General features: G+C 37.6%; 1 protein-coding gene across 9 annotated transcripts in view; it reads right to left on the bottom strand.

Moving 5' to 3' along the window:
* The window catches only part of ATP8A1 (ATPase phospholipid transporting 8A1), a 267,018-nt gene that overhangs the window by 208,363 nt on the left and 37,141 nt on the right, over positions 1 to 21,514 (bottom strand). For 6 of the 9 annotated variants that reach the window (XM_021938415.2, XM_021938417.2, XM_021938416.2 and 3 more), the window contains exons 2-5: positions 21,273 to 21,387; positions 19,905 to 20,004; positions 18,831 to 18,929; positions 10,247 to 10,292 (exon numbers count right to left, since the gene is read on the bottom strand). In XM_021938415.2, the coding sequence (XP_021794107.1) occupies positions 10,247 to 10,292; positions 18,831 to 18,929; positions 19,905 to 20,004; positions 21,273 to 21,387 (360 nt within the window). Of the gene's footprint in view, positions 1 to 9,150; positions 9,284 to 10,246; positions 10,293 to 18,830; positions 18,930 to 19,904; positions 20,005 to 21,272; positions 21,391 to 21,514 lie in introns of those variants that run through there. The other 3 variants (XM_021938418.2, XM_021938419.2, XM_021938420.2) reach the window with 2 other exon arrangements.

Genomic DNA, 21,514 nt, shown 5'->3' with positions numbered 1-21,514 from the left:
TTTTAAATACATATTCAATGTTTTCTACCAAATGACAAAATCAATACATGCTTCCAGCAAGACAGGTATGTATACAAGGTAAAAGCTGACGTTCCTCTTCTCAAGGCCACTTTCTCACAGTAAGGAGTACTAACTGATGAATCCTTGCACACCTTCCTCTAGACAAACATGGACATTCCTGCTTTTTCTTTCCCTTTTAAAAATTTCTCTGCCACTTGGTTTTCCACTCAACATGCCATAAATACTTCAATGAAAAGCAGAGATATTTAATTCATTTTTGGAAAATACTCCATGGCATAGATGTGTCAATTACAACGGGTTGGATAATTAAGCGAACTCACAAGACTTCACAGGATGTATTCACAAAAGACTTTACTCAAGGCAAAGGATATGGTACAGCAGGAAAATGAAAGCCCACAAAAGCAGCAGAGGCCTGAGAGACTGATAGGTACAGCTCCCCCAGGAGCTCTTCTCTTCCATCCTCAACATGAATGTCGAAGCTCCATGGTATGTATGTGAAATCGGAATTTCAGGAAAGTCCAGGCAAGTTTCCAGTAGGGTCTTTTCCATCCTCTAGTTGACTGGCCAAGGCAAACTGTGTAGCCAGTAAAACTAGTTAAGCCATCAATCTCTGTATATGCTTAAACTAAGTAGAGAAGCTAGTCTTGGGTGGCTACAAGGGAGTTTCAAACCTTAAACAGCATATTATAAATCACTAGCTAGTCCGTCTCGTCCTTGTCTTAGGCAGTGTTCAGCATCACACTTCCAGGTGTCCTAGAGGTAGGCACAGAGCTGTCCTTGCCCTGTGTGAGACAACTCAATTTTCCACAACAGCTGCATCATAAAGCATTCAACTATTCTCCCCCGGTGCAAATTCTCACTTCTATTTTTTTTCTACTACCACAGCAATGAAATATATTCACATGGTTATATCCTGTAAGATAGAATGCCCCAAAGAACATTGCTAACTCCGGGACATTTGAGTTTGCAGTTTCATCAGATACAACCAGATACTCAAGAATCTACAGCACTCCACACTTTTACCAGCAATGTATAAATTTCCACTGACTATAAACTGAGACAAGCACAAATTCAACAATTCCGTGAATTTTGTCAATCTGATGAGTATTTGATATTTATTCTGAAGGCTGTAGTGGTCTGGATTAATCAAAGTATAAATTACCTTTACATCCCTATGCTGCGTTGGAATCCTAACTAAATAGAGTAATGCTTCTTTGAAAGTATTATAGAACCTTGCTGCTCAACATTTGCTGCATGGGCCTGCTGCATCTGCAGTGCTGTAGGCTCCTTAGAAGTGAGAGCATACTTCTACCCCACCCCCCATTTGTTTTGTTCTTGAAATACAAAACCAGAACACAGAAATGAAGAAAGGAAATACACAAACTTGAGGCTAGCCTCATCTTGGAATATAGATGAGTATACTCTGTTGAAGTTAAAAGTCAGCTCACAAGATAAAAAAAAAAGTTTCCGTACAAATCAAGACTTGAACACTGGCCAAGGAAACAAGTCAATCCTATAATTCATTGTTATCTTTCAGAACTGGTTCTTAAACACCCAGTCCTTGGAACAATGAAAATAAACACCACTACATGTTTTATGCCGGTGACTGAATTAGCAATCTAGCTATTTTTAAATCACCGACCTCCTCTGACCTGGCACTAACCTAAGTTTAGAGAAAGTAAGAAACTATGCCGGGCCTGTGATGAGCATTTAGGGTTGTTGGGCCAAAAGTAACAGAGCTGCTGTTCTGATTCCAGAGTTTTTGTTTTGTTTTGTTTTGTTTTTTTAAATGTATTCATTTCAGTAGAGAATTAGGTAAACCTCACAATACACAGCCAAGGCCAAAATTTTGTACATTTAGAATGTGTTCAAGAAACCAGTCACAATATGACCGGATTAGATTTCAACAAGGAAGTGACTGTGTTCCTCCAAATAACCTTCATTTAGGAAGATGACATTCCTCCAATATATGGAAAGCGTTAAGAAGGTGAGCCTAGCAGAGATGATTAAAGAAGCCTGGTGAAGGGGAGTAGGAATAAGTTATGACAGAATTGTCAGAATGGCCGGTGGTGCCTTGACAGCTCATTGTTTTAAATGCAAAACTCCTCCACCACATCTTTCCAGTTCCAACCAAACACACCTGCTATAGTTTTCAAACAGCCTAATTAGTCTGACAGTCCCGCCACGCCACGGAGAGCTCAGACAATTACCTCAAAGGTAACTTGTTTTTATTTAGCAGGATACAAGGTAACAGCTTTGTTGTAATAGGTTTCTTTTTTGAAATGAAAACATTCTGTTAAAGTACATTTGGAATTCCTCAATCAAAGGCCCTGGAGGGAGTGGCCAGTTTCTCAGGACTCAATCAAATATTGCACAGGTGCAGGTGCTAACTTACACTCTAACACCAGCTTCTCTGAGAGAAGCACGCCACCCACCCACCACCCAATCAGAATGGTCTACTGCTGGGGCCACTGCCGAAAGTGTCACTGGGGGCCCTACCTGGGAAAAATATCATTTTTTTTTTTTTGGAGACAGAGTCTCGCTTTGTCGCCCAGGTTGGAGTGCAGTGGCACAATCTCGGCTCACTGTAACCTCCACCTCCTAGGTTCAAGCAATTCTCCTGCCTCAGCCTCCTGAGTAGCTGGGATTACAGGTGTGCGCCACCACGCCTGGCTAATTTTTGTATTTTTAGTAGAGATGGGGTTTCATCATGTTGGTCAGGCTGGTCTTGATCTCCTGACCTCATGATCCACCCACCTTGGCCTTCCAAAGTGCTGGGATTACAGGTGTGAGCCACCACTCCCGGCCTATCATTTCTTAAGTGAGTAACAAGAGGCAAGTCATCCAAAAAGACAACGGACACTACTGTTGTCATAGAGGAAAAGTAAAACCACAGAAAATGTAGTGTGCTCCACTTCCTTTCTCTGAGTCAGCATTTAAGAGGAATTTTAGGTCATCAAGGACTGGAGTACAGCTGAGACTATGGCTTTGACTGGGGCAAAGAAGGAAAGCCAATATGCCAACATTAAAACATTATTTTATTCACTATATAGACTCTTACTTCCAAAGACAACTTTAACTCAAAAGTCTCAGTGTGGCACAAACTGACACGGCACAGGAAGAGTCTCTTGTATAAACTTGCCTATAAAGGTTACATTAAACCACCGGGTGCTTGGCTGAACCATTAGTGTCCACTGACACAAAAGACAAAGGAAACTTCCTGGATTCCTCTTTCAACCATGTAATACATATAATAATACATATATTGATGTCCAATTGGTTGATACTACTTCTATCACCTCATTTATACAACCTTTAAATGAGTTGTCCTAAAAGTATGACCCCCTCACCCGCAGTGTCACTGAGAGTTTAAAAATGAAACTCTGGGTCCCCACTCCAGGCCTACAGAAAGTCTAGGTGTGAGTCCCAGCAATCTGTGTTTTAACAAAAGCTCCAGGGGATTCTGACGCACAAATCTGAGAATGAACGGCTTATTAAAAATCAATATAGGTGGCATAATGTGATCGGAGCACAAAGACCAGCAAGACCCTGTTCTCAAAATGCTTTCCCTTATTCCTGCCCAGTCATGAGTCCCTCACTTTTTCCTCTGCTTAACTGAGAAATTCCTTGAAAGAAAAATCTCCCTCCACTGCCTCACCCATCAGTCATTCCACAACTCCTTGTGATCTGGCTTCAGTTTTCAGAGCTCCACAACTACTCTCTAGTTAAGAAAAATGAACAATGGCTACTTCTTTTAAATGCTGGATTTAGTGGGTGTCTCAGTCCTGGTCTTTTGATTTGCCAGCACTTGGTATTTGACTGGGTTTCTCTCCATTGCCAGGTCCAGTTGAATCTACCCACTGTGTGCTCTCCTTTGTCTTCTAATTGACACAGCCTGTCCCCCCTCCTTAATAAGAAAATCAATCTCTCTGTGCCTCTCCCTGCCACCTTTCCATACAGCCATCAAATTCTTTCAAAAGTACAAGTGGAAGCCTATCCATACTTTTCAGAATTCCATCCAAATTCCTCACCCTGGTTTTCAAAAGACTCCGAAAAATGACCCTTACTTGCCTCCCTGTCCCTGCACTTCATTGTTTCATGACATGGATTCTATGCCCTGGCCAAAACAGACTATTGCTATTTCCAGAGTACATCTCATGTCTTCCCACTTCCACAGTAATGCTCATATTAGTCCTTTCACCCTGCATCACTCACAGTTACTACCCTGATATCTGCTTACCAAAGTTCCATTCTTAATTTCATGAACCCCTCAAATGGCATTTTGGAATCCCTACATCTCTCATTTGGCACTTTTTTTTTTTTTTTTTACTTTGAATTCTATCAGTCTGCATCTTATCTTCCCTACAAGATTATAATTTCCTGTAGGGCGAGCATGATTTGTTTCTCTCTGCATTTTCTACACAGGGTCCTACGTGAGAAAGATGTTCAGTAAAGACTTTCTGAAGTAAAATAACAAATGTTCTAACTTTGAATCATACCCATTTTCCCCAGAAAATACGTTAATACAACCTATTTGGGTTTGGCAAAAACAGGAGAGAGAAAAATTCCCATGAAAGCAGACTACCTGGTTTAAATTTAAAAATAAAAGACAATGTGAGTGGAGTACGCCCATACAGGAATAAAGTGCAGAGCCAAGTCATAAAGCCAACCATAAAATCAGTCCTCTCACTTTAACCATCTTCCCACTTTACCTCAATGGGTTTCACTCCTTTGTGTGCAACTTTTAAAAATAAAAAAAGAAAGACAATCTGGAGCTGTCTTTCCCCACAAATATCTCCCCTCCATCCACAGCTACTGCTGAAGACATCTACCCAGTTCAATGGTTAGATCTTAGTATTTGCATAAAACTCAGATCTTTGTGATAATCTGAAAATATTAAAAATCTTATAGGTGTCTGAAATTACTTAGGCCATAAATATGCTTAATTCTAAGTCCCTAGGATCATTGAAACACTACTTTCTAAAAACCATTTATAGGTAAGCCAACATACATGTGGCAGGGGGTATGCTCAGGTCTACTGAATGGATCAGATGTGGGGGTACCTCCAGAGAGACAAAAAGGGAGCAACGCTTTTTTGGCAGGCAACAAATGTATAGCTATTTTAAGTCCCTTAGCATAATACATCCCTTTGAACAGCACTGAAATGAATTGAACCAGATGAACTCTGCCTTGTTAGTAGGTCATTTAATGCTTAACAACCTGAAACGCATTCAATCCACATCAACTTAACACCTTTTTCACAAAGGACTTTAAAGGTGAAATGGTTTCCTGTGGGAGATGAGCAACTACGTGCCCTGCAGGGAAGTAGTCTTGTTAGTGGCTCTCAGCCATCACTCACTCAACTCCATTCAGAAAAGGCTGATTGATGTAGCTCTGGGGAAGGAAGATATAGGTGAATATGAGTCGATTTACTATTTTTAGCTATGTGCCTAGTTTAAAAGAATTTCATGTGACCCTTTTCTAAATAATTAGAACAAAACTGCTTTATTACTTATTCTAATCTAATGCTTAGTATCATAATAAAATAAGGCACAATATTAAACAATGTAGCCTTCATTCAACTATAGCATCAAACCAGTTGATCAATGGGCTGCCAAGGATTGCAGCTCTATCTTCCACACATTCTCATATGCAGAATGTATACAGACCATACTCCAGGGAATACACCTGGGTTTTAAAAAAGCAAATTTACTCGTTAGGAAGCACTTACAAATTTTCCCAAATACCTTAGTTTGCACCTGAACTCCATCCTTTCCTAGGCCTCCATGCTGTGGTTTTAGATGAAGCTGTCATTCCACTTGAAATATTGGCAAACTAGCCATCATGGCGTTTCATAAGAAATGACAGCATATTTTTACCAGTTAAAATGAAAACTAGCTCAGTCACCACAATAAATTCATATGGGGATTGGCTTCAATGTACATATTAGAGTAACAATGATAAATTTGTATTTATAAATTTCTGCAGAGATATATTTGGCAGAACAACTCATCTCAGAGAAAACAATGAGAGATGGTCTCTCACGTGTGTGTGTAGACACATGGAGGAGGCTGTGCCAAAATCTGAGTTCAAATATTGAGGGAAGAGGTCAGAGGAAATGAAAGTAAGGTTAGATACAAGGAAAATGAGGGCATTCTCAACAGGGCAGCGCTTTGAGTAGTGGAAGGGATCAGCAGACAAAGTATTGTGTTCACAGAAGGTGAAGCAAGGGTTAAATAATCTAATGACTTTGACAGAGAAGATAAAAAAGTGGCAAGAACTTCTGCCATATTATTTTATCAGTGACTATGAAAGTCTGGGACACAGTGTGATGAAAATACTGCTTTTCATCTTATTTGCACTCCAGATAATGAATTTTCAGGAAGGCTTCTTTTGATTTCCAGTCTTTCTTCTTCCTTTATTATGTAGACTCAAGTATTTATCCGGAGAGTGGTTTATTTACTCGTTCATTTACCATGCACATAGAGAGTACCTGCTAAGACAGGCCCCTGGTCTGGGAGCTATTGGGAACACAAAGCTGAGTAAGAGTAGGACCTTCAATCTGTAGTGTTCCTATCTAGTATGCACAAACCATCACACGACAAAAATCCTGGAGCAAACAGAAGCAGCCACCATGCTCTGGGCAGAGTGGACTATAAAATTCATCAAGACTCACTCACATCCCTGGACTTCTGAGCGTCAATCTACTCTGTCCTCCCTCTGCAACCAGGTTCTTGGAAAACAATACACAATTTTACACTTGTCAGGTCACTGAATCATCAACCAAACCAGCTTATATATCTCTGGGGCAAGCCTTGTTTCCAAAAGTGGTGTTGACAACCGTGAGGTTCTGAGTTAGGTCTCAGCTCCATAATTCAATCCCTGATTGAGTTAATTTATCAGAGAAAACAAGGGCATCCAATAAGCACCAGTTTTCAGTTAAATGGTTGAAAATGTTGGAAATAAAATGACAAGTTTATATTTCCGAAGTTGCTAAGGAATGAGAGGGTTACCCTCTGATGCCTCACATAAGGAGAGAAAATATTCATTTTTCTGTGAATATAAAAGGGTTAACATTTGACTGAGGGAAAAATGTCTCTTACACATTATGTGGACTTGATAAACATTGACAAAATGAAAATTTGAGTTGGATGCTTCAGATGTCCGTCAAAAATTAATTACCTGTCAAAAATACTCCTCCCAATACTCCTCCCTCCCCACTCCTATACACCCACTTCTACCTCAATTCAGAAAAGCAAATTGAATTTCATTCTGGTCTAATAACAGATGGCTTTCATGCTAAGCAATCTGAATTATCTGACAGCAAACAGTATCCTACTTGAACATTTTTGTTATCTCCTATCAACTGCCAAACCAAGAAGACCAATACTCAAAGGCAGCAAAGGGAAAAACAAAAATATACCATTCTCTTAGGAAACAAATTCAACTACCAACATAAAAGCCATAATTTCTTGGATACGGGACTTAATACAGTCTGAAGGAAAGTACAGTCCTTCAATATCCCTGAGGGATTAGTTCCAGGATCTCCCATGGATACAAAAATCCATGGATGCTCAAGTCCCTTAATTAAACTGGTGTGGTATTTTTTCATATAACCTATGCATATCTTTTCATATACTTTAAATCATCTCTAGATTACTTACAAAACCTAACACAACATAAATAGTAAATATGTAAATAGCTATGTAAATAGTTGTTATACTATATTTTTAAATTTGTATTTTTTTATTGTTGCAGTTTTTTTTTTTTTTTTTTTTTAAAGATTGAGTCTCTCTCTGTCACCTAGGCTGGAGTGCAGGGGCACAGTCTCGGCTCACTGCAACCTCCGCCTCCTAGGTTCAAGCAATTCTCCTACCTCAGCCTCCCAAGTAGCTGGGATTACAGGGGCCTGCCACCACGCCCAGCTAATTTTTGTACTTTTAGTAGAGATGGGGTTTTGCCATGTTGGCCAGGCTGGTCTCGAACTCCTGACCTCTGGTCATCCACCCACCTCTGCTCCCAAAGTGCTGGGATTACAGGCATGACCCAGTGCGCCCAGCCTTGTTGGATTTTTTGTTTTTTGTTTTTTTCTATTTTTGATCTTCAATTGGTTGAATCTTAGGATGAAAAACCTACAGATATGGAGTGTATTCTGTTGACTAAAATGGCTTTTATAGCTAAGCCCTAATATTTTATTTTTGAATTGAGTTTTATATACATTTATTATAGAAGCTTTTCCTCTCACTTGCCTATTCTTGTATTTAGCCATAGGGCCAATCCTGTTAATCTATGAAGGGGACTCATGAACCAAGATGGATAGTCAAGAAATACAATTTTATCTGAATGGTAGACAAAGGAATTTTTTTTTGGAGGTTGGCAAGTACGCAGAAGGGTGGAGCACCCGTGTGGTAGCCCAAAATCATCATAGCTATGATGACCACACCTCCACTGTACTATGCTGACTTCTTGAGCCAAGGCTTGAAAATCAGTAACTGCCAGTCACTGAACATAGAAGCCCTCGGATACAAGATACATTATGCATTGGAAAAGCATTTATGTACTTCTGTTTCAAAAGCTGTTACTAAATTTTCTAAGCAGTATGGCAACAAATGCAAAAACTGCATATTGCCAAAAATACCAGGCTTGAAACATCTGGATTTTTTCCCTTTCAATTCCTGTGTTTGTCCCTTCACAACTAAACTCCTGGAGTAGCTCTGTCCCAGGCTTCTAACAGTCCCTTACTCCAGTTCATTCTGCCTTACATCTTTAACCCACATGCTCGGCCTGTCTCATTTTGGCTCATAAACCTTCAACAGTGTCTCAGTATCCACAAGAAATGTTGAAATCCCCTTGGCTTAGCATTCAAGATCCTATACAATTCAACCTCAGCCTACCCTTTAAATCATGATTTTGTTTCTCTCTGATGCGAATCTCCTTTCTGCATCTGGCAGTCTAATAATGATTTAGCAAAGCAGTCCTACAGTCTTCTTATTTTCCAGAAAAACCCCTCTTCCTCCTTTCCCACTCAACCCACACATAAAAATATCTTCTCCATTCCTCTCTGTTCATCCAGTGTCCTCCTAAAATTCAAGATCTAGCTCATGATACACCACAATTTTCTCTCCTTACCAATTTTTATAGCACTTGACATAGAAACCATGATTTGCCACAAAAATCTGAAGAGAACTGAGATCATGTAGTCCAAATCCTTCATCTTCCACACAGATCATCTCTTTGCACTTTTACATGTTTTTACACGGACCTATTTCAACAAATATGTTATAAGCTCTTCATAAGTTGTAAGCTGAAGTTCCCATCTTATACTTTCTTATATGTTCCATAATAAAATAATCGTAGTAAATATTTTCCAAATTTATTAGGTTAATTAGTAAATATATCGTCCTTAAGTGTATTAAAAATCGGCATATAATGCCTATTGTGGGAGGTGGCGAAAAAGAAGCAGGGAATTTTGACAGGACTCCATAGAAATATTAGCTGTATAAAAATAGTCTTCCTAAATATCAGATAATGTTGGCAGACATCACTGATCCTCACCGCATCAAAGAACTTCAGAGATGAGATTCTCAGATGGGGCAAACTCATTCAGAGATGAGCTAAGATGTCTGTTTCTCACACTCCTGGGCATTTAAAAACAAAATCTTAGAACATGATGGCCCATTTGCTTGTATTAAAGATCATTTTGGTTTTGGCTGTATCAAAATGAGCCCCACCCAAAAAGAGCTGTGCCAAAATGCCATGCACTGTACAGAAGCAGGCCTGGTTGTATTTGTTTTATTTCTGGAGTGTCTGTCATCTGCATGTATAACTCAGAGTGCTTTTCACTCAAGTGACATCACATGAGCTTATTTTCTATACATCTTTTCTAGAATAACATCTGTAGATTACAAACAAAATAAAGACACTTTATAATATTAAACACTGTCAAAACAACTGCAGACTTTTATGGACTATATTTGAGAGAATATTGCTATGACACACTTAAATATATTTAAAATGTTGGCTTTCAAAAGTATTATCACTATAAATCACTCTAAAGTGAGTTTAAGTGTCATCCTAACAAATGCCACAAAGCAAAAATCAATCTGCCCCAAAACAAAAACTTGAGATGCACAGTATTTGCAATTGAATTATATGTAATTGAAGTGTTTGTATACACCACAAGTGGGTTTGACAAATATGAGAAAAAAACATGTAAAATTCCTACCTTGCGTTTGTTTCTTGTTCACTGCATTATCGGCTTTATGTCGTTTCTAAGGTTTAAAAGCAAAAAGAACAACTATGAAGATGTGAATGACATTACTAAAACAAGAGAACACTCATACCAAAAAAGATTTAGCTTATGTTTCTCAAGGTTTTTATCCTTTCTCATTCATGTCAACGTTAAAGTATGCATTGCTGGGGGAATGGTGATGGGAAGAATTAGAGCATACCTAGGAATTTTAAAACTGAAAGAACAATTCCCAGTATCTCCATACAGTGCCCCTCTTCTGAGAGCACAAGTTTGTGGTCCTCACGAGGATCTTACCTCAGCACATAGGTAGGATTAAAATTTTAATGTACTAGAAAAGTATGAAAGGTTGATTTAGTATTTTGCTTTAATAACTCACTTTAAAAAGGAGATTGCCTGAGAGAATTATCTATAAGAACTACCGTTTAATAATGGTATTGAAATATTTTCAGCTTCTTACAAAATTCATTACCAAATTAAGCTGAGCACATCCTCTATAATTCAATGATGTGCTGATGTTTGTCAATGACTTGAACCAACAACGTCTACCATTGACATATAGACTCTCCTGTTCACTGCTCTCCTGCATTTCCTCCTCTCACCACTTGCAACCGAAAGCCATTGAATTACATAATCTCATCATATTTTCCTTCCTCCCAAGAGCACCTACAAAATTACACAATAAGGAAGTGAGTTAGTCTAAGTCTAGGTAAGTTTAAAGAGTTGCATAAGCCAAGGTTTTACAGCAGTGGGTAAGAAAAAGAAACAGAAGGTCAGAGGAAAGGTGAGAATCTGAGTGGCCAGGGAAGCTTATTTTCTCTCCGGTTCACCTAGAGGTTTTCATCTAAACTTACAGCATCGAGTATAACTCATCGAACTCTTAACACTGCAGAAGAGTGCTTAGTGTAACTAACTCTGTTTGCTCAAAGATTCTGTCATGTAAAGCCTGAAGTTGAATTTAGTTGTGCATACCTGACTATAATATGGGTTGGAACAAATGTAAAACAAATGAGTTCCTAAGTTTTCCATTTGAGAAAAAATAGTTTTCAGAATCACTGTGCACATATGAAAACACTGCAAGAGAAAAATCTAGAGGTGTGGATTAGCACTCCTCCAGGATATGGCAACACCCAAGAGGAACAGATAAGAGCTGGCAGTGTACACCCAGTTCGTGGAAACAATCAGCTACTGAACTGCACAAAATACGAACAAAACATTCAAAATGCCTCTGCGAAAGAATTATTGAGAATGATTCTACCCACATAGACATGCAGGAACACAATTAGAACTCCTTTTCAGTATAAAATACTCACTAATAAAAGTGCATTAATGTAGACTTTTAATAGGCATATTATTGCTTCCAAAAGCAAGCACAGTTTGCCAAAAAAGATTCTTAAATGTTTAAAGTTCTGTTAAATATGTAGCACCAGTAGAGATTTTCTAGTTATAGAACTTTGAAAATACTCTTTTTGCTTGTTAGTAGAGATTATAAGAAAATTAGAAAGTGATTCAAAATAAATTTTGATCAAAAATAACAGTCCAAGGTAAATTTAGATATGTAGAAGAGGCACAGATGTTTCCAAAATATGAGACAATGGTTAGATTTCCAACTAAAGGAGACAAATAAAAGCTAATTAATGAAACACTCCACTTCAAAGAGGAAATTTAATCTTAGTGAAACCCGAGGCGATCTTAAACATCACTTTGCATCTACAGAGAATTCTTGCACAAGAGCATCTCTTTCCTCTATCTTCCCAGCACAGAATAAATTAGGTTACTTGTCATGAAACAAGTGTGTTCAATATACTAAGGATCTACCTCAATAGGCAGATTTTAATCCCAAGACTACAAGAAGAAAGCATCTAACTTTTGTGTCTTGATGAGATTATTCCTTCTAAAACTAATAAAAAATTAAGCTATTCTCTGAGTTTAAATACCTCAACTATGTCATAATCCAAATTCATTTACTATCACTGAAGGCTAATGAATTATTTTATATCATCAGTATTAGGTTGATAGCACACCAATAAATTGTATTGTATAAACAGTATTATGAACTTCAGAATACACAGTATACAATGCTGACCACTCCCTCCTTCTGGAAACTCTTCCCTCCCTAGATATTTCTTATCACATCATTGCCAGGTTTACAATCTGCACCTTGACCCCTTCTTGTCTCCTTTCCCTACTTGCTATTCAGCGATGGTATTGCTCAAGGCTTACTCCCTGGCCCTCCTCGCTTCTCATTCCACATTCTCTTCTTACAACTCTTTCATACCTTCAGTTTCAATTATAACCAGTACATAAATACATAGCAGTCAAAACTCTCATCTGAGCTCCACGATTATATCTGGTTGTGTCTTTAACATCTCTCTGGCAATCTCAAAGGCATCTCAAACTGTCCACAAGGCAACCTGTGACCTTAATCTCCAAGACCTGGTACTTGTCTCAGGCATGGAAACACATGCCATTCATTTACCCAAACCAGGAACTTCATTCTTATACCTTTATTTTCCTCTCATTCCTATCCAAGCCATTCTTTCACTCAATAAATATTTACTAAACACTGACTATGTGCCAGGCCCTGTTACTGCTGCCGAGACTACAGTACAAGTGACAAAACCCCTTCCTTGCATGGAGCTTACATTCCAGTGGTTGTGGATAGAATAGGGTATGTAGCATGTTAGAGAGTGGTTAAGTCTTGTCAGTTTTATACTTAAAAATGTAGTAAATTCATTTTCTTTCTTTTCACCATGTCTACCATACATGCTGAGTCTAATATATCTTATATATTTTTTTTACACTAACAACTGGAATATTCTTGTCTGCACAAATGCTGTTTTCCTTGTAATCCATTTTCCACTGTTTAGCCAAAAGGATCTGTAGATGATAATACAGTTAACATTTGTTCATCACTTACTATATACCAGGCACTATTCTAACGACTTCATGTGCATCATTTAATTCTCATTAATAACCTAGTATGATTTTTTTTTTTTTTTTTTTTAGATGGAGTCTCGCTCTGTCGCCCAGGCTGGAGTGCAGTGGTGGGATCTTGGATCATTGCAATCTCTGCCTCCAGGGTTTAAGCAATTCTCACCAGTGTGATTACTTGATTAATGTCGATCTCTTCTATCGGATACAAGCTCCATCACGGCTACTTTTACTCACTAACATAGTCTCAGTATTTGGTTCCTACACACTGTAGACTTTGAATAACTGTTTTATAATGAATGGAGTCTACTGGTATTTAAATTAACAAGTTTATAGCAAAGAGGGAACATTGTTAGTGGTAAATATCAATTTAACAAATTTGATCTTTATCATAGGAACTAGCATTTAGCATAATACAGCTTTTTAGAAAAGAGTTCTCCATCAATTTTAGAGTATTTTCAAGTATGCGTGTTGCTATTAACACATAAAAATAGAAAATGATACTATGTTGTCTAAAGCATCAAGAGTTAAAATGCACTGGGGTGGATAAATCTTCAGTATCTTACCTGCAGGCAATTCTAATTATATTTTTATCTATCTATCTATCTATCTATCTATCTATCTATCTATCTATCTAATCTATCTTTTAAATTTTAAATCTCTATATATAGATTTAAAAACATTATCTAATAGAATATAGGAAAGTTTACTGGATTGCCATCTCTACTTTATTCACTGATGTATTAGTGGCAGCCATGACCAGTCTTCACCAATATCCAGCTCTCCACTTCCATGGACCTTGAGATAACACCTTCTCTTTGCCATGTCACTAGTTCTAATATTGAGCTATAAAGAGATGTGTGCTCCCTTTCTGGACCAAAACATAGAAGAAGTGAGATCCCATCCCTTCTCCCCACCCTTGCTACAATAACCACCAATATTCCACAAAGCAGAATCTTGATTCAGGTTATTCCCTGATGCCCTCCATCATGTGTCTTTCAGTAACTGGAAAACAAACAATGTATTAAGCCACTGACATACGAGACATGATTACCAGCACAGCAAAGTTTAACACATCCTCATACATATCCTAATGAATACCTGGCAGCTCAAGAGTTCTTCAAATGTTCTTGCTGAAGGGATGAATGAATAAATGTATTCATTATTCTCACTGATAAAGACAGCTCTTTGTCCAACTATCTAAATTGTTATTTGATTTGTCCCCCATTTTAGAGAGTATTCTTTCAAACTTTCTATCACTCTACAGTTTTACATAAACTTCTTGTTAAGCTACTCTTACAATTTCTAGCCAATTTCTTAACAGTGATTTCACTGGAAAACTACTCCATATAATATTATTATATCACAATACTATTATTACATTCTTTAGGACTGCATGATTAGCAGCTTTCTAATAGTACCCAATTATTATATTATGCCAAAAAGAGTTCTGTTAAAAAACAAAAAACAAAAAACAAAACTTCTTGAATACAATTTTATTTGCCATGTACTTTCAAAGATGGAGTACTGGAAACCATAGCTAGAGAGATTATAGCTTTGCCAGGGAACAAAACAAAACAAAACAGACAGGGAAGGCAGTTTTAAGTAGTGATTATAAGGCAGGAGTCTGGAGCCAAAATGCCTTTTTTGAATTCTGACAGCCCCAGTTGTGACATTGGACAAGTTATGGTACCCCTCCTGCCTCCTCTTATCTATAAAATAGGGATAAGATCAAAAACATCTTCAAGGGTTGTTATAAGGTTTAGTAAATGTAAAGGACATAGAGTAAGTACAACCTAGAAGCACAATAAATGTTGTTAATATTACTGTTGGTGACTCTTCACAATCATGCAGAGCCAAGAGCACTGGATAGGACGGAATTCTGATTCTATCACTTTCTTGGACAAGTTACATGACCTCTCTAAGCCTCAGCTTCCTTACCTTTAAAACTGGGTTAACATCCAACTTTCAAAGTTACTGAAAAAGTTAAATGAGAAAAACATTTGCAAAACACTAGCAGGATGCCTAGCAAACTAAAGTTACTCAACGAAAATTAGGCTAAACAAAGAAAAGGGAAGTCCATAAGGCAAAGAAAGTGACAAAAGTGTAGTAAAGACCAATCCCCGTGGACTGCCAAGTCCTACCACAATTTAAAGGTTGGCAAGTCAGCGTGGAGCAATACAGGTAGGAATCTCTTACACTTCTCAGCTAGTGTCTCCATCAAGTATGTCATTTTCAATCAAGAGGACTACGCTGTTTCACACACATGCACACACATGTACAACACCTGTTTGTACTCTTAAATACTTGGATGCTTTTGAAACTGATGATCTAAATCTTCAATTGACCCATTCCTAATATGGCACATGCCGTCTTAATAAGATCCCAATTTGATCCTCTATAGAAAAAATGTTAATGTTTGTATAACTTTAAATTGGAGCATTCTAAACAATTTCTCAGCATTTCCTTGCTTTACCATCTTACTTTCCTAAGGCTTAACAGATCGTCATCTCAGACTGGCAAAGAACTATTTTAGAATAAAATACCTAGGAGTACAGCTAACTAGGGAGGTGAAAGATCTCTACAAGGAAAACTACAAACCACTGCTCAATGAAGTCAGAGATGACAAAACAAAAAACATTCCATGCTCCTGGATAGAAGAATCAATACTGTAAAAATAGCCATACAGCTCAAAGCAATTTACAGATTCAATGCTATTCCCATTAAACTACCATTGACATTCTGTAAAGAATGTCAATGAATAGTTTAAAATTTAACTATTTAAAAATTCATATGGAACCAAAAAGAAAGCCCAAATAGCCAAGGCAATTCTAAGCAAAAAGAACAAAGCTGGAGGTATCAATCATGCTACCCAACTTCAAACTATACTACAGGGCTATAGTAACCAAAACAGCATGGTACTAGTAGAAGAACACACATGGATCAATGGAACAGAACAGAGAACCCAGAAATAAGACTGCACAACTACAACCACCTGATTGTCGATAAAGCTGACAAAAACAAGCAATGGGGAAAGGAGTCCCTATTTGATAAATGATGCTGGAATAACTGGTTTAGCCATATGTAGAAGACTGAAACTAGACCCTTTCCTTACACCATATACAAAACTCATCTCAAGATGGATTAAAGACTTAAATGAAGGCTGGGCACGGTGGCTCATGCCTGCAATCTCAGCATTTTGGGAGGCCAAGGTGGGTGGATCACCTGAGGTCAGAACTTCAAGACCAGCTTGGTCAGCATGTCAAAACCCTGTCTCTACTAAAAATACAAAAAAAAAAAAAAAAAAAAAGCTGTGAATGGTGGTGGGAACCTGTAATGCCAGCTACTCAGGAGGCTGAGATGGGAGAATCGCTTGAACCCAGAAGGCAGAGGCTGCAGCGAGCCAAGGTCACACCACTGAAATCCAGCCTGGGCAACAGAGTGAAAATTCAGCTCAAAAACAAAAAAAAAACAAAAAATAAACAAACAAAAAAAGACTTAAATATAAAACCCCAAACTATAAAAACCCTAGAAGAAAACCTAGGTACATATGTACATTCAGGACACAGGCATGGGCAAAGATTTCATGACAAAGATGCCAGAAGCAATTGCAACAAAAGCAAAAATTGGCACATTGGATCTGAGTAAAGAGCTTTTGCACAGCAAAAAAAGAAAAAAAAAAAAAACTAACAACAGCGTAAACAGACAACTTACAGAATGGGGGAAAACACTTGCAAACTATGCATCTGACAAAGGTCTAATATCTGGCATCTATAAGGAACTTAAATTTACAAGAAGAAAACAACCCATTAAAAAGTAGGAAAAGGGCCGGGTGCAGTGGCTCACACCTATAATCCCAGCACTTTAGGAGGCTGAGGCGGGTGGATTGCCTGAGGTCGGGAGTTCGAGACCAGCCTGACCAACATGAAGAAACCCTCTCAGTACTAAAAACACAAAATTAGCCGGGTGTGGTGGTGGTGCATGCCTGTAATTCCAGCCACTTGGGAGGCTGAGGCAGGAGAGTCGCTTGAACCTGGGAGGTGGAGGTTGCAGTGAGCCGAGATCGCACCATTGCACTCCAGCCTGGGCAACAAGAGTGAAACTCTGTCTCAAAAAAAAAAAAAAAAAAAGAAAAAAGAAAAAAAAAAGCAGGCAAAGGACATGAATGGACACTTCTAAAAAGAAGACATACATGCGACCAACAAACACAAAAAAAGCTCAACATCACTGATTATTAGAGGAATGCAAATCAAAACCACAATGAGATGCCATCTCATATCAGTCAGAATGGCATTTATTAAAAAGTCAAAAAAAAAACAGATGCTGGCAAGGTTGTGGAGAAAAAGGAACATTTATGTACTATTGATGGGAGTGAAAATTAGTTCAGTCATTGTGGAAGATAGTGTGGTGATTCCTCAAAGACCTAAAGACAGAAATACCATTTGACCCAGCAATCCCATTACTGGGTACATACCCAAAGGATTCTATTATAAAGGCACATGCATGTGTATGTTCATTTCAGCCTTATTCACAAAAGCAAAGACATGAATCAACCTAAACGCCCATCAATGATAGACTGGATAGGAAAATGTGGTACATATACACCATGGAATACTATGCAGCCATAAAAAAGAACGAGATCATGTCCTTTGCAGGGACATGAATGGAGCTGGATGGAGGCCATTATCCTTAGCAAACTAACACAGGAACAGAAAACCAAATACCATGTGTTCTCACTTGTAAGTGGGAGTAAACGATGAGAACACATGGACACAGAGGGGAACACCACACACTGAGGCCCACTGGAGGGTGGAAGGTGGCAGGAGGGAGAGGATCAGGAAAAATAACTAAAAGTAACTAATAGATACTCAGCTGAATGCCTGGGTGATGAAATAATCTGTACAATAAAACCCCATGACACACATTTACCCATGTAACAACCCTACACATGTACCCTTGAACTTAAAAGTCTCTCTCTCTCTCTCTCTATATATATATATGAAGTATTTTAAAAGAATAGGAAAAAATCAAACCAAAACAAAACATTGGTCTCCTCAAGTAAGACAGTTAGAACAGATAAAACAGAAAAAAGGCCTGAATTTATCTGGGAGAGTTAGTTTTATAAAGGAGAAAGTGACTTCCCCTTTCTCTTATTACTACAGAATAAAAATAGCAAATTTGGTTACTTTCTTTTAAAAAATGAGATAAAGGAAAAAGAAGCTTAGAACTACTAAAGTGAGAAAGAATCAAAGGCATTTAATAAAGTGAAATTTATTAAAATTATTTAAATTAAAAAATAGAAAATATCAAAAAATATCACTTAATTTGGAGATTTTTTCATTTAATTGAAAATAATGTTCAAATGTACTTTTCTCCTCAAGTCAATTAGTATAGTAAATTAATTTCTTTTATTTGCTAAACTATAAATGCAATAGAACACTGTAACAAACATTTAGCAATATTATAGAAAACAAAAATTAACTTCAGGGGTAGGAACATATTCTAGACATTTGAAGTTGAATGGACAGCGCATGCCAAGAATTAAATGATTTAAGGAAAAACTAACATTTAAAACATATATAAATAACAAAGTCACATATATTTATGAAAAAAATAGAATACTTACAATATCTTCTATTATCTCTTTGATAGCTGCCACAGCTAAAATAAATAAGAGAGGAACCAGTGTTGTGTAACGACCTGTTGGTGACACATCAGGTATTTGCTATTTGGAAAAAAAAAAAAAAATAAGAGAAATCCAATGAGAACTAGAAAATTTACAATAGATTCAAGAAAACAGTCTTAGTGCCTTCTAAAACATGCCTCACTGATTTTAGTATCTTGGCGGACTAATGCTGGGTGAAGTAATTTGTTCATATCTGATAAGTACTGGAAAAGCATGTTAATTAGTTTCATGGTAAGCAGTTGTATATAGGACTACCACCTCCATTGGAAAATTGGCTACATAAGTTACAGTATATCTATTCACTAAAATATAACTATTAAAATGACATTTTAGAAACACAATGAATAACTGGGAAAATATCCACACATTGTTATATGAATACAGCAGGTTACAAAACAATAGGTATACTATGATCCCCTTTTTGTAAACTAAATCAATAAACAACGGTTGGAAGGAAAAAAGAAAGACCAGAAGGATATATACCCACAATTTAAGAGTAATTGTCTCTGGTGGTGGAATAGTGAGAGTTTTAAATTTTTTTCCTTGTGTTTTTTGGTGTTTTAAAAATTCTTTATTTTCAAGGTCAATGAAAATATTTTTTCAAATTTAAGTATATGTTAAACACGCTACTTTTAATAAACTGGAACTTTTTCTGACTACAACTAATTTACATACAAAGAGAAGCACAAGATTTAAATTCTTGCATTCTAAGGTTCAGAGTTGACACTTTTACTACAAAAATTAATATTTTAAGAAAACGTACCATCCCCTTTACCACCCAAAATGAACAGTCCTTGCCACATCACATTTATAGAACATCCAAAATAAGCTGATAAAAATGAAGCAAAAGGCTGGAAAAGGTAGTGGATTCTAACACTGCTTGCAGCAGGAGCCAGAAATGCCCACCAAAACCAGCTTACCTCCCGGCATTTAGACAAACCTCAGGGGATTAGTCACGGGCTTAACATTTATTAGTACCTGAACATTTGACAAGGTTTTATGATATGACTTTACCTGAAGCAGTGCAATAAAGAGAAAAAACGAATTAGCAGCTCTTCTGAACTGAGAGTAGAGAAATCTTGGAAGGAATGTGATTATGTTGTATTTTGCAGTGCTAGAAAACAAAAAAGGAAAGCAGTATAAAACTTCTCCATAATTAGCACCCATACTACAAAGTTCTGTTACTACCATATAAAAAGTTAGATAAGGAACATTTGCTGCTGTTTCAAACTGGGAGAATATTGCAAAGGGTTATTAACCTAAATGAAAGAGAGTGAAAAGGTTAAATAAATAGTAAACAGTGAATACCACAGGTTTTATTTTTTGCATAATCTTTTGTCCTTTTTGGCCAGTTAGCCTGCTTAACATTACTAGAAGTAGCTTACAAAGAAGAGCAACTTTGGAGTTAAAGGGCTCCAGTCCTCCACAAGACAGAGTACAACATGTGAGTAGAAAATAAAATCTTGCAAAAAAAATCCCCCCAACCAGCAATTTGACTTGACACTGTAAACAGAGATGCCTTTTCTGGATAATTTCAGGGAGATTTCTGGGGTTCTGCTTGAATTTTCTTCACTGCCACTCCAGGAACTTGGCTAGAAATCCACATTAAACACACCAGATATGCCCACATCAGTAAGCTATCACCACTTAGCTCTTAGAAACATCTAGATCTTCCTATTGTTTATCAAATAGAAAGGAGATTAAAGCAGACACATGCCACACTACCCAAATTGAGAGGTGTTCCTCTAGAATTTGAAGTTGTACATACTAAGTGAGCACTTCTCAAATCTAGTAACTCTGCCACTGGAGAAACACTTTGCTGGCAATGAAGGTGTTTATGTGGTCCCAGAAGCCGCTTAAGTGGCCAGTGCTTACAGATACTTTTTACACTATTGTTGGAATGAAAACACAACAGTGCAGTGAAGTAATTCGCACAGCCCTCCGTTCCTCCCCACCATACTAAACTTCACAACTATTAAAAACCAATATTTAAAGACTATATAACCAGAAGGAATTCTTGGTGCAGAATTGCAAAGACCTCTCCTAAAATGTTAAAACTTGTTATCCGAAACCAGTAATGCATCACTCTATTAACAGGTTTAGGACACAGGCATTTACACATAAGCAGCTTCCATTATTCAGACCATCTACGTAGACCTGGCAGAGGATGGGTGCTTATTCTTTCTGCTCCTCGCTATTTCCAGATTCTTATTAATATTTCTCTATGGGATAGAAGATGGAGAAACAGCCTATTCACACTGCCACCAGGGAGCTCTCAAATATTAACCGACTGCACTGAAAGTTCTTTGCAAGCATTTTCATTTTGACCTAACCAGCTCTGCTCTGCTGGCTGGTCTCATGGCATTCTTTGGAAGTTCCTACCTGACATGGTTATTGCAGAATTTTGTCAGCTGGGGCTGGTTGATGAAAATAGTCCTCACTTCCTCCTGGTCAGCCAGTGAGGTCTTCTCTGAAACATCATCTGTCTTCTCATAACCTTAAAAAGAGATCATCTTCTTATTGGACAAGAAATGTTTTATTGTCCAGACCAAAAACACATTTCATAACTAGTCTAGAATATGAAATCTGTTAAAAGCTACATGCTTCCCCTTACTGCTGTTTCT

Source organism: Papio anubis, chromosome 3 (genome assembly GCF_008728515.1).
Source record: "Papio anubis isolate 15944 chromosome 3, Panubis1.0, whole genome shotgun sequence".
Lineage (NCBI taxonomy): Eukaryota > Metazoa > Chordata > Mammalia > Primates > Cercopithecidae > Papio > Papio anubis.
This window is presented reverse-complemented; position numbering and strand designations above follow the sequence as displayed.